This window comes from Thamnophis sirtalis, unplaced genomic scaffold, assembly GCF_051295495.1.
Source record: "Thamnophis sirtalis isolate CommonGarterSnake01/CBP01778 unplaced genomic scaffold, rThaSir2_p1.2 scaffold_3, whole genome shotgun sequence".
Taxonomy (NCBI): Eukaryota; Metazoa; Chordata; class Lepidosauria; order Squamata; family Natricidae; genus Thamnophis; species Thamnophis sirtalis.
The window spans coordinates 131886094-131899024 of NW_028261383.1; the positions used below are offsets into that span (position 1 = coordinate 131886094).

The following is a 12931-nucleotide window of genomic DNA, read 5'->3' on the forward strand; positions in this document are numbered from 1 at the left end:
ACTGCTCTAGTTCAACCCCCTGCTCAAGCAGGAGACCCTACACCTGCCTCTACCGAGGATCGAACTCACAACCTCTTGATTGTAAGGCACCATCTCCATTTTTAGGCCACCGCAGGTTATTTGAGTGCTTCTTTTCTGTCCTCAGTGCTTTGGTGAAAGTGCGAGGGAAGCGTCCGTTTGTGATCTCACGTTCCACCTTTGCCAGCCACGGACGCTATGCTGGCCATTGGACCGGGGATGTCATAAGCGTTTGGGAGCATCTATACTACAGTATACCAGGTACAAGTATTTTTAGAAACCACTTTGTGAACTTCTCCAAGTTCGTACTTTGTCTACCGTGGATTTTTTTTCTTCTCATATCTCCTTTGGAAAGAAAAATATACCAGACGAAGATAATATCTGGAAAGATACGTTACTGTGGTTCCTCCAGCTTTCTCAGCATTTCTCCTACTGCTTTCCAGAGCTTACCATTAAAGATCTTTCCTAATCCACACTATCTGTATTCTTTTAAAGCAATGCTGCTCTTCAATCTCTATGGGGTGCCATTGGTCGGGGCTGACATCTGTGGATTTCTGAACAGCACGACGGAGGAGCTGTGTGTCCGCTGGACCCAACTGGGCGCATTCTACCCTTTCATGCGAAACCACAATGACCGAGGAAGCAAGGTAAGCATGATGTCTCTGAGTCTGCCTGGCCATTGTTTTCATTGGAAAGGGCTGTATTCTGACCCAGGCTTCCTTAACAAGCAAGAAGCAGAGTCTTGGTCCCGGCAAAACCCCTTTTATTTACACGACTGTGAATTCCTTTCATTCACAGTCCACAAGGCTCCAAACAGTATTTCAGATGGTTGTTTATCAAATGCGAACTCAGCAAATAACTACTTCCCAACGCAGGGCAAGGAAAAATTTGGCACAGAGCCTCTTATAGTTATAAACAGAACTTTTCTCTCTTGACACAACCAAATGAACTTATTGTTTACTGCAAAAGCCCCCTCCCCGTTCGCTCCTCTTTTGTTCCCTATAGGAGGGGCCAATCACCTTCAAGTCAACCCTGCTTTCTTAGTTATTCTTGTCTTCTGGCAGCTCTGTGCATGCGCACACTGGGAACAGGCTCCAGTTGTTCTTCTGCTTTACTACTTTCTAACTCCCTCTCTGCCTCCGATGTAGAGTCCTTGTCCGAGCTTTCCTCAACCCCCAGGACTGGCCCATGTTCCTCCCCAACCTCCTCACTGTCTGAATCTGCTGCCAGCTCTGCTGGCTGCCAGCGGGTCATAGACTGGCAGGCAATTCTGAGGGTGATCATCTCACTACTTCTAGAGGCACTAGGTTTAGGGAATTGATTTAGAAAGTTTAAATAGGATATATGGAAAATCAGGTGGTAGTGAACCATTTCTTAGAATTTGATTACTGTATTTTTCAGAGTATAAGACGCACAGGGGTATAAGACACAGCAAGATTTTGAAGAGGAAATTTTTTAAAAAAAGGTTTTGCACTCTGCAATCCTCCCAAAAATGGCCCGTTTTTTTCCAAAAAAAGAAGCATGAATAGTCTTTAGGGAACTTGCAGAGTGCTTGGGGGGGGGGGGGGGCAAAAATGAGCAAAAATCGCCCCATTTTTCACAAAAACGGGCCTGTTTTTCATTTTAAAAAGGGCATGGATAGCCTTTAGGAAGCTTATAGAGTGCTCCTGGGGGCTGGGGGTGGGTTAAAATTGAGCAAAAAAAAAGGCCTGTTTTTTGCTCATTTCTATGCTTCTCAGCCCCCAGGAGCTCTTTGAAAGCTTCCTACAAGCTATGCACAGCCATTTTGATGAAGGGGCGGGGTTTCAGGAGGCAAAAAATGCTGTATTCAATGTATAAGACGCACCCAGATTTTCAGTCTCTTTTTTGAGGGGAAAAAATGCATCTTATACCCCGAAAAATACGGTAGTCTCTCTTACAATATAAGGTACAAAGACAGGTTGTTAAGGAAAGTCCATCAAGTTCAAAATTGAAATAAGCTTCAATTTGTTAGGATTTTTCCTGTCAAGCTTGTAGCCACTGCTAGTGTTCTTACTTTCGTTGTAAATCAACGATGATGTCACTTTTAGATTGAAATCACTGCAAACAAACATATAATAAATGATGTTTATGTGTTTGGTTTTTTCCCTCTTCTTTCTTAAAACTGAAAATAAATTACAATCTTCTTTGTATTTGGAGCATATTATAAAATCTAGCTTTATAATAAGAAAAGTAAAAAAAAAAAAAAGTATGTAACGTGCATGTATCCAATCGAGGCACCAAAAGCTAATTTAGTGATCCAAGAACACTCGCTGAGAAGCTCTGTGACAGTGTAATATCGAAAAATCAAAGAAATACAAATTGCCATAGAAAGCCATAAGGATAGCCTTTGTACTTCTTGTTAGTGAACAAAATAATCTCTCTTTCCACATATCTTCTTAATTGCAGGGCATCATAACTCTATTTTAGTCAATCCTCCATTAACTAACCACAAAAAAAACCTAGGATTCATTTATAATGAAAATCCAACCATTAATGATTGAATTAGTATATAGTGTCTAAATTGATCATGTTCCAGCTGCTATAATACTGCAAGTTCAGTGGCTTTAATACTATCACTGCTATGGCACTGGGCTGTGGGATAATGCCATAAGAGATATTCTGTGATCTGGTTTAACACTATATCAAGTTAAGGCTTCTTTATGGTATTGGAATAATCCATACTTAGCTAGGTCCCAATGTTAAAATAAGCCATAAACTAGGGCCGTGATGCTGAACATATGGGACCTGTGGCACACAGAGCCATTAGTGCATTCAAGGCGTTGCCCTGTCAGCTCCAGTGCACATGTGTGTGCTGGCCAGCTGACTTTTGCCTTCTTTTAAGACTGTTTTTCACCTTCCCAAGGCTTCCTTGAAGCCTCCGGAGCACGAGGCAAACCTATGGCAAACCGGAAGTTTGGGAAAGGACTTCCAGTTTGTCCATATGGCCGTTTTTCGCCCTCCGGAGGCTTCAGGGAAACCTGAAGGCTCCGGAGGACGAAAAACGGCCCTATGGCCAAACCGGAAGTCACCGTTCCAAACTTCCAGTTTGCCCATAGGGCCATTTTTCACCCTCCGGAGGCTTCAGGGAAGCTCCTGAAACCTCCAGAGGGCCTCCTGGGGGGGGGGGGCTGTTTTCGCCTTCCCCATGCTCCTAGAAAGCCTCTGGAGCTTGGGGAGGGTGAAAAAAGAGCAGGGGGGTGTCACGTGCATGCGTGCTGGGTGTGGGCACATCCGTGCATGCCCCCCCCTGCTCCCCCTCGCTTTTGGCACGCAATCCAAAAAAGGTTAGCCATCATTGAACTAGGGTCTTCTGGACTAGTTTTATTAAACTAGAAGCAAATTAACCAGATGATGGCTTTAGTGTATGGTGTGAACTAGGCCTTAATACCTCAATTCGTGTTAACTGCATTCGAGTGTCATGTAAGGGAGAACATGCTAAAACTATGATGGCAAACCTATGGCACACATGCCACAGATGGCATGCAGAGCCATCTCTGCGAGCACGCGAGCTGTCACTCCAGCTCAGCTTCACTGCGCATGCACCTCCCACTGGTCAGCTGATTTTTCGGTTGTGTGTGGGGGTGGGGGAGTTGCACACACATGCATGGGAACAGGGGATCGCACACACATGTGGGGGAGGGGTTCACACCCGCATGCACAGGGGATGGGAGAACGCACTGGGGGGGTGCGGTGTCCGTCCCCCCCCCCCGGCCTGTTTTTGGTCCCAGGAGGCTGCCAGAAGGCCTACTAGGCCCCTGTGGCCCATTTTTGCTCCCAGGAGGCTGCAGGGAGGCCTATTAGGCCCAGGTTGGAGCACAGAGGGGTCGCACGCATGCGTGGGGTGCGTGGGGGAGCACTGGGGATGTGACATGCACATGCACAAGTGGGCGGGGCACAGGGGTGTGTGTTGCACACGCATTGCATTATGGGTGCTTTCGGCACATGACGACAAAAAGTTTAGCCATCACTGTGCTAGAAGCAGGAAGAAAAAAAGATTCAGTATGGAAAAGAACTTCCTGAATCCCTTCTTAGCAAATAGAAGAAATGCCATTCATGCCTCAGGAACCTGGTGACATGATTGCTCTCGTTTTTTGCTTCTCTGTTTTGCAGCCTCAAGAGCCATATGCCTTCAGCCCAGAAGCCCAACAAGCCATGAAGAAAGCCTTTTCCCTGCGCTACTCCCTGTTGCCCTATCTTTACACCCTGTTCCACAAGGCCCACTCCACAGGCGAGACAGTAGCCCGTCCCCTTTATTTTGAGTAAGTTGGGATGGCTGAGTTGTGGGGGAGGATATGGCCTGGCGGATCTCAGCTAGCATTTGCTTGAAATGCTCTGGAGCAAAAGTTTCTGAATTATTATCAAATAGCCTTCAGCGACGATCTTCCAAGTGAGTTTTAAGGTACCATATTTTTCAGAGTATGCTCCAAAATATAAGACGCATCTAGCTTTTGGGGAGGAAAACAAGAGAAAAAAAATCTGCCTCTGCCTCCCAGCAATTTGCCTCCTTGCACCAAACAGCAAATAGTATAGAAGATATACACTGTTTGTGATGTTATATTTCAGACTATACTTGCATAGGAGCTGTTAAAATAGATGTGGCTTTCTGGAAGTATACATTATTCTCTGCTATTTAAAAGAAGATATAATAGCACTGGTCCTCTTCAGATCAAGCATTTATTTTAAAAAGCTTCATTTTGTTCAGTTGTCTAGAATAATAATAAAGCAGTCTTTAAAAAATAAGTCTAAAAATTTAAACGTTCTATAGGCATTTATAGTTATTGACTTACCTCCTTGCAGCGAACAGCCTGTTTCAGTTTAGCCTGATTAGAAGGGGGGGAAAATCTTCCTCTGCCTCCCAGCAATTTGCCTCCTTACAGCAGACAGCAAGTTTCACTTTCAATTTCAGTTTAAGCACGGGGCTCCAGTTTCAGGCTGCAGGGATTACCATAGCCTATTGCCGCCTCTGCAAACCCCATTTTTTTTCAATTTGCTGCAAGGAGGTAAATTGCTGGGAGGCAGAGGCCAAAGGGTGGGGCTGGTGGGTGGGTGGGGCTACATTCGGTATATAAGATGCACCCACATTTTTACCCTCTCTTAGGGGGGGGGAAGGTGTGTCTTATACTCCAAAAAATGTGGTAACTGCCGTCATGGTGAGAATTCAACATCAGGTAAGGCTTGGAGGAAGTGTGGGATACAAGCCAAAAGACAGTTTCGAAATCTTTTACCTGTCCTCAAATAAGGATGTGGTGGTACTCTTGCTCAGTTCTGGCTGATGGAAATAGATGTACAGTACATGTGGGAGAAAGATCTTTTATAATGACTCCCCCCCCCTTGATTGCCAGAGGTTCTTTGAAGTCCTGTGGTCATATTCTTTTATCATTCTTGCAGGTTCCCACAAGATACATACACATGGACCATTGATAGACAGTTCATGTGGGGAGCTGGGCTCCTCATTACTCCTGTGTTAGAAGAAGGGATAAGAAAAATGACTGGCTATTTTCCTTCAGGGACATGGTATGATATCATCACGGTGAGTGTGGCTTTTCACATTAACAGAGGCTCAGATGGAATGTCTCTGACTCTTTTCCTTAAGCAGCCATTAAACTTTACAAACATGGCTGCAATTGACCCATTTATTCCTGTTCCATCGCCTTCTGCCTGCTCTTCTGCTAAGAGAAATTGTTCTAGATACTTTTCTATAGTGTCAGCCCTATGATTAGGCAAGACTAAGAAACAAATGCTATATAGGTCTAAAACTTCTTTAATTAGAACAGCTACAGTAATAAATGTATATTTACCGACAAAAAAAATAAAGGGAGACTAGTATAGATCTATTTCAAGCTATTTAGCTCTCGTCAGCTAGCCAAATTCTGGGATTTGAACCTGGGCTACTTACATGTTAGGTAGATGTATTAACCTCTAAGCCACGGACTCTCCTTGCTTTGTCAGCTATAGAGAGAGATTAAGTCATTTTTTTATCAGGGCAACCTGGTCTACCCAAATATGGGACAGAGCTGGGCTGAAAGGTGAAAGTGGAAGTAGTGTCGAGGTGGCACAGTGGTTAGGGTGCAGTACTGCAGGCCACTTCAGCTGACTGTTATCTGCAGTTCAGCGGTTCTAATCTCACCGGCTCAAGGTTGACTCAGCCTTCCATCCTTCCAAGGTGGGTAAAATGAGGACCCGGATTGTTGGGGGCAATATGCTGACTCTGTAAACCGCTTAGAGAGGGCTGAAAGCCCTATGAAGCGGTATATAAGTCTAACTGCTATTGCTAAGTGGAAGTAGTGTGCTCCCTCCCATATTTGGGTAGACCAGGTTGCCCTGACAAAAACTATTTCACTACAGTAACAAAATTTTGCAAATCTGAATGTGCTCACTGCCTGAGATTTCTGTCAAGTTAGTTTTTTGGAATGAACGCAAGCCTCCCTTGTCTGATTCTCGCTTTGGTAGCACCAACCTTGTCTTATATGACTTTTATACCTGTGGGCCTTCAGGGGTCTGTCATCCACAGCAAGGGACAGTGGATTCTCCTACCAGCTCCACTTGACACCATCAATGTCCATATCCGTGGAGGTCACATTCTTCCTTTGCAGGTGAGTCTAATAGGCCAGTTCTTCTTCTGCCACTTTTCAGAAAATAAAAGGGCAGCCCAATATTGCTGCAAGATTCTGTGGATAAAATGTTTTGTTGATGTTGTTATTTTAAAAAGATTTGCTTGGGATGGGGGGAGGAGGAGGGGAGGGAATGTATTAAAGTAAAGAAGGCTGTTAGGCCTTTCTGCTTTGATAGAGCTTCTTTCTCTACTGCAAATCTCTCCAGGAACCTGCTCTCACAACCACAGAGTCCCGTTCGAATGGAATGACTCTCGTTGTGGCTTTGACGCCGGAAGGGGTGGCCAGAGGGGATTTGTTCTGGGATGATGGCGAAGGGCTGCTGACCTTTGAGAAGGGCGATTACACAGAGATCTTCTTTCTGGCAAGAAGTGTGAGTCTGGAAGCAACACATTTGATCTCAACAAATCTCATTGTAAATATGTTGCGCGCTGACAATAAAGTATTATTATTATTAACAGCTAAATTATGCTAGCCAGAGCATATTAAATTTTAATCAGTTATTCCCTTTTTCGGATTACTTCAAGTACAGATAGTTCTCAACTTACAACCATTTGTTTAATGATCAAAGTTATAATGGCCCTGAAAAAAGTGATTAATGACTGTTTTTCACACAATTGTTGCAGCATCCCCATGGTCATGTGATGAAAATCTTGTACACTTGACAACTGATGTGTATTTATGATGGTTGCATTGTCCCTGGGTGATGTGATCACCTTTTACAATCTTCTGGCAAGCAAAGTCAATGGACTTTGCCACTTAACAGCCCTGTTACTCACTTAACAGCTACAGTATGAATAAATAAATTCATTAAATTTCAATTTCAGTGATTCATTTAACTGTGGCAAGGAAAGTCATAAAATGGGGGAGAAGCTCGCTTAACAACTGTCTTGCTTAGCAATAGAAATTTTGGTCTCAATTGTGATCATAAGTATCTTGTTTCCCTTCCTATCATATCTGCGTAATAGTGTCATAGCAGGGCAGTAGATGAGATGGCAAGGCACAGTATGCTGGAAACCCCTGGAGATGTTCTAAGTCCATTTGAATGCAAGAGTTGCTTTCCCATTGGCCAAATTGCTTTACATTGGTGCCCTTCTACAGCTGAGTTATGACCCCAATAATAGCAGGGATCTGTCACTTTTGGGGCCAAGGGCCACATTTGAATTTTGGCGGGTATACTCTTGGTTGCACTGCAAAATGTAGGACAGAGCTTTGGGTATTATATACTGTATATTAAGTGCAAGTGATAAGATTTCCAGTAGCTGATGTTCACTTCAGAAAATTCTCTTAGGACTTTCATGGATTTATTTATTTATTTAAGAAAATTTATATTGCTGCCAAGCTCACTCTCGGTGACTCCAGATGCCTTAGACAGGTAAACCCTGCCAGAGTATATTCATGAACTGGAATAGGGCTTTGTAACAAGGTCAGCCAATGGAAGCTGAAACACTTTGGAGCCTGGGCATGGCTTAGCTCTGTAGCTCTGAGTCTGTGCTAAAAGTAAAATTAGTTTGCTCTGAACTGAAACTGGAAACTGTTCTCTCCTCTGCCTGTGTTTGCTTGTACTCTACTACTACATTGAAAGAATCACTCTGGGTCTCATGTGTTATATATAAAGAGAAGTTAAATAATCCTGCTGCATCAGTTACCTGTGTGTGCTGTGTGTGCTTTCTGGGTTTGATTGCTGCAACAAACTCTGACAATCCCCGATAATAAAATAATAATAATAACATCCCCTGGCAACAACAAACATATGAGCCACTTGATGAGGTCCATATCACTCTGAGATCCCCACTGTCAGGGCCCTGTCTTCAGGATCTTATGGAAGAGTGTCAAAGTGGGGGGGGGGGGCAATCTTAACGATGCAAGGATGATGTTCCACAGGGGTGGAGGATTGCAGGTTGTACTTCAAAGGGCAGACTATTCAGTTATGGTGAGATTGGATAGGAAGGCAGTGGGTAGAATCAGTTGTCTTCAAGGATAAACTGGTTAGCACATAGACAGCACTTTAACTTTACTAAATGTACCTTTTTGTAGCAATGTTATCCAAAACATGAAAACAAAGTTGAGAGTGGTGTAAATCCTCACACATCATTTCTTAGCTAGATGTCCCTTTCTAAAGATCACTCTTAACCTGGCACCCTCTAAACATGCAGTGCTGTATCTCCAGTGACTGTTTGGTAAGAGCTGTCTCTGCAGCTGCTGTGTAGTTCTAGGAAAATGGACAGAAAAATCAGAAAAATCTAGATATTATTTAATAGGCATCTAAGTAGCATGACTCCATCAAATTTGCATCGTAGTTCCACCCGCTGTGTCCCTTGTCCTCTCCAGAAGTTTGACCTGTGACCTCTGAAGGTTGCCTATTGCTGTACTATTTGCATCGACTTCTCCTTTTCTTCCTGTTGCAGGGTGTGCTAGTGAATGAGATTGTGCGACTCAACGGCCACATAGATGGACTCCTTCTGATACAGGTGCTCGTGTTAGGTGTCCCCAGCCCTCCCCAGCAGGTTCTGGCAAATGATACCCCCGTCTTGGATTTTTCTTACCGCACCGACACCAAGGTAAGTGTTAGGAGAACGAGTGCGTGCAGAGAAGCGTAGTGAGAGTGGTGTGGAAGAACGCATAAACCATCATACGGAGACACTGAATTGTAAAAACATATAGTATTTTACTTCCATGGAAATAGAGGTATGCAGAGTCCAAGTCATACACGGTTAAGACAGTCAGTCATCAATGTTCTCAGTTAAGGGATGATCCATCAAATACAGTCCAGTATCATATAATCAGTTCAGCACACAAAGTCACTAACAGTAGCAAAAACTCACAGTACAAGCAATATCCAACGATCAGCATCTAACAAAATGAGAGCTAACAGTCATTCTGGCTCCATCTTATGGCCGCTTGAGGCTTGAGGTAACAGCAACCAATCACATTTTTCAGCAGTACTTAAAGAGATAGTACTACTGTCGTGGCTTATATATTGCTAACCCAACTGTTAGCCTACATTCCTAACAGTAAGTATGTTTCTTGCACTGCAGAAGGTTTCTGCATGGAAACCCAGTCCAACAATTATAGATTCTTTCATCAATATAATGAATTGTTTTAGAAAAGTTTGTTATTGTTTTTATGGTTTTGGAATTGTAACCCAGAGTCATTGATTGAGCTAGGCAGCTGTAGAAATTGAGTACATAAATAAATAAATAACATCTTGCAGTAGTATTTTGGTAAAGACTTTAGAGACAAAAATGGATTCTGAGATGACAGTTATGAATGAAGGATTCTCAAAACTAGTTCTACTATTGAAACAAGAAACTCAATCACTGAAAGCTCAGCCTCCTCTAGCTTTAGTCAAACTCCCATTCATTTGTGACAATGAAGTAACAAACCGCTTGGCTATTTATTGGTCACCATCTGCTTGGAAACTGAGTGTATTTCAAAGTTAAGAAACAAAGGTTGACAAATATTCTGGCTATCTTTCAAAATCTGTTGGGAAAATTCATATAAAGTTAAACTCGACATGAATTGAATTGGTTTGATCTTTTCAATGCTTTTTCTTCTATTAAAATGTTCTACTCAGTAATAAATTAGATTGGGTGTGCTTGAAGCATACATAGGAAAAAAGTGGTTTGGAGCAATTGAAAATAAAGGAAAATATTCTCCTTCCAAGTCCCCTAGAACAGAGGTCCCCAACACAGGGTCTGTGGACTGGCACCAAGCTGCAGCATAGCAGCAACCGGGCCGCACAAACAAGCCCATTGGTGGTATGCAGGCAGCATGCAAAACCACACCCCCTCTGGTCCCTGATGCCCAAGAGATTGGGCACCACTGCCCTAGAAAACACTGTGACATTGCTACAGCCAGAATGCATATATTTATTTTCTATTTCATTATTTTTTTAATCTTGCTTCCCCTCCCCTTCTTTCTTGCCGCTTAAAGCCGAATACGGCCCTCAGCCCCAGAAATGGTTGCCCTGCCTGGCATTAACACAGCATCATTTTCTATACCTCCCACCCAGCTAGCAACAGGTGATTACAGATAGTCCTCGATTTAGGAGCATTCATTTAGTGACCATTCAAAGCAGTGGTGGGATTCAAATAATTTAACAACCGGTTCTCTGTCCTAATGACCAGGTGGGTAGGTGGGGCTTAGTGGTCATGTGACCGTGTGTGCATGGCCAACTCAACATTACTCAGGTCGATGGGCGCTTCGCCTCAGCTGTTACAATGTAATAAGGGTTAACCAGAGCGGCAGTTTCTGTAAGCAGGACAATAAAGATTAAGCTAGAAACAACACCAGAATGTTTTCTTCCTGCTTTCCTTACAGGATTAGCCCTGTAAAGCAGAAAAAAAACGAAAGAAGATTTCTTACAACAACCGGTTCTCTGAACCTCTTAGAAAGTTAAGAACCGGTTCTCCCAAATAGGTGCGAACTGGCTGAATCCCATCACTGATTCAAAGATACAACGGCACTGGACAAAGTGACATGACTTTTTCACACAACAGTTGCAGCATCCCCATGGTCACGTGATCACAATTCGTACACTTGACAACTGACTCATTTTTATGACCGTTGCAGTGTCCCGGAGTCATGTGATCACGGTTTGCAATGTTCTAAGTAAAACAAAAGTCAGATTCCCTTAACAACTATGTTACTGAGTTAACACCTGTAGTGTTTCATTTAACAACTGTGGCAAGAAAGGCCATAACATGGATCAACACTTACTTCACAATTGTCTGGCTTAATAACATAAATTTTGGTCTCATTTGTGATTGTTAGTCGAGGACTGCCTGTGTTTCAAATGATATAAAGTGTGGATGAAGAGACGTTGCACACATCCTTTTTTTCTTCTTCATCAATTTGGATGTGTATTTTTGTTTAGTTTTGTAAGGTAATTACTGTAATAATAGATGATTTACCCAAGTGATAAGCAGTAACTTCCATTCATTGCTAAGGACACATTTAATGCAGAAACTTTGCAGAATTCACATGGGAGGAGCATATGTGTGGTTTGTGATACCCCAGTTAACTTTGTAGTTCAGAGCAGATAAGTGCATTTGTGTTTTGAAGAAGCACCAGTGCACCATCTAAAGCTCCATTCTCTCCTCTGCTTCGTAGGGCCATTCATAGCCACATAAGTTATATTACTGCATAATGTTTCTCACATTGATGACAGGATACTGTTCTGAGCAATTGTATCTAACTTCCTTTGTCACTTTTTCAGGTCCTTACTATTCCACTTTCTTTGCTGATGGGGGAAGAATTTGTCATCATTTGGTCCTAAGAAAAAAAAAAGACAGTCAGACAACAATTTGAATAAAACATGCCTGAAATGTAAATGGGGAAAAAAAGTTTCTTTGACGAACAAGATCCTTTGCTCTGGTGTTCTAGTAGGATCATTAAAGCCTGCAGGAGATCTCCCATGCCAGTGATGGTGAATGTTTTTATGCTCGGATGCCAAAAGGGTGCGCGCGCATGTGTGCTCACACCCATAATGCAATGCCCTCCCCCCCGGTGCATGCGGCACAACCACCACCCCTGCGCTCCCCCCCCCCCACTTGCGCGCAGGCCTCACTGAAGTCTCCGGACTTTTGGTAGGCCCGTTGTGCCTGTTTTTCACCCTTCCCAGGCTTCAGGAAAGCCTCCTGAAGCCTGGGGAGGGCAAAACGGAAGGCCGAAAATCAGCTGGCCAGCATGTGCATGCACGCTGGAGCTGACATAGGGCAACACCTCACCTGCCATCAGATACAGCTCCACGTGCCACAGGTGCTATGCTCTTCATCCAAGCTGGATATGTAACAAGATTTGGGTCGGGTTGGATGCTTCATGACAAGATTCCCTAATGGTTTGAATGATTGCCTTTTTCAAATGTCACCTCCTCCCCCTCCTAGAGAACAATAAATAATTTCTGTTAAGAATGTTGTAATATTTCCCAGAATTGCACAGGGAGTTGGAGTAGAGTAGCTGATCTTCAAGTGGCATTGATTATATTCTGTAATTTTATAAAATTAGGGATGGAGGGAAAGTGTAGAAAAAATGAAAGTACCAAATGTCCTAACCAATGTACTGATCGCATACTACTGGATTAATACAATAATTTGACAAACATGTCTATATGCTAATGCTTTATATGCTTATATAAAACCATTTGTAATAGTTCCTTTATCCAGACTTTTTGACAAAAGTTTTCCTCAGTGTCAGACAGATTATTCTCATGGTAGTCTCAAGGGAGAATGCTTAAGCAGTTCTTTCTCTTGACTATAGATTGCTTCCCAGTCGCAATC

At 43.1% G+C, this 12931-nt stretch overlaps 1 protein-coding gene across 4 annotated transcripts in view; it reads left to right on the top strand.

Moving 5' to 3' along the window:
- The window catches only part of GAA (alpha glucosidase), a 29385-nt gene extending 17399 nt beyond the window's left edge, over positions 1–11986 (top strand). For 3 of the 4 annotated variants that reach the window (XM_087710126.1, XM_087710128.1, XM_087710129.1), the window contains 8 exons: positions 146–279; positions 514–665; positions 4150–4298; positions 5428–5569; positions 6534–6632; positions 6859–7065; positions 9059–9211; positions 11872–11986. In XM_087710126.1, the coding sequence (XP_087566252.1) occupies positions 146–279; positions 514–665; positions 4150–4298; positions 5428–5569; positions 6534–6632; positions 6859–7065; positions 9059–9211; positions 11872–11931 (1096 nt within the window). In that variant the 3' untranslated portion in view covers positions 11932–11986. The remainder of the gene's footprint in view (positions 1–145; positions 280–513; positions 666–4149; positions 4299–5427; positions 5570–6533; positions 6633–6858; positions 7066–9058; positions 9212–11871) is intronic. The other variant, XM_087710127.1, reaches the window with a different exon arrangement.
- Positions 11987–12931: the final 945 nt, after the last annotated feature.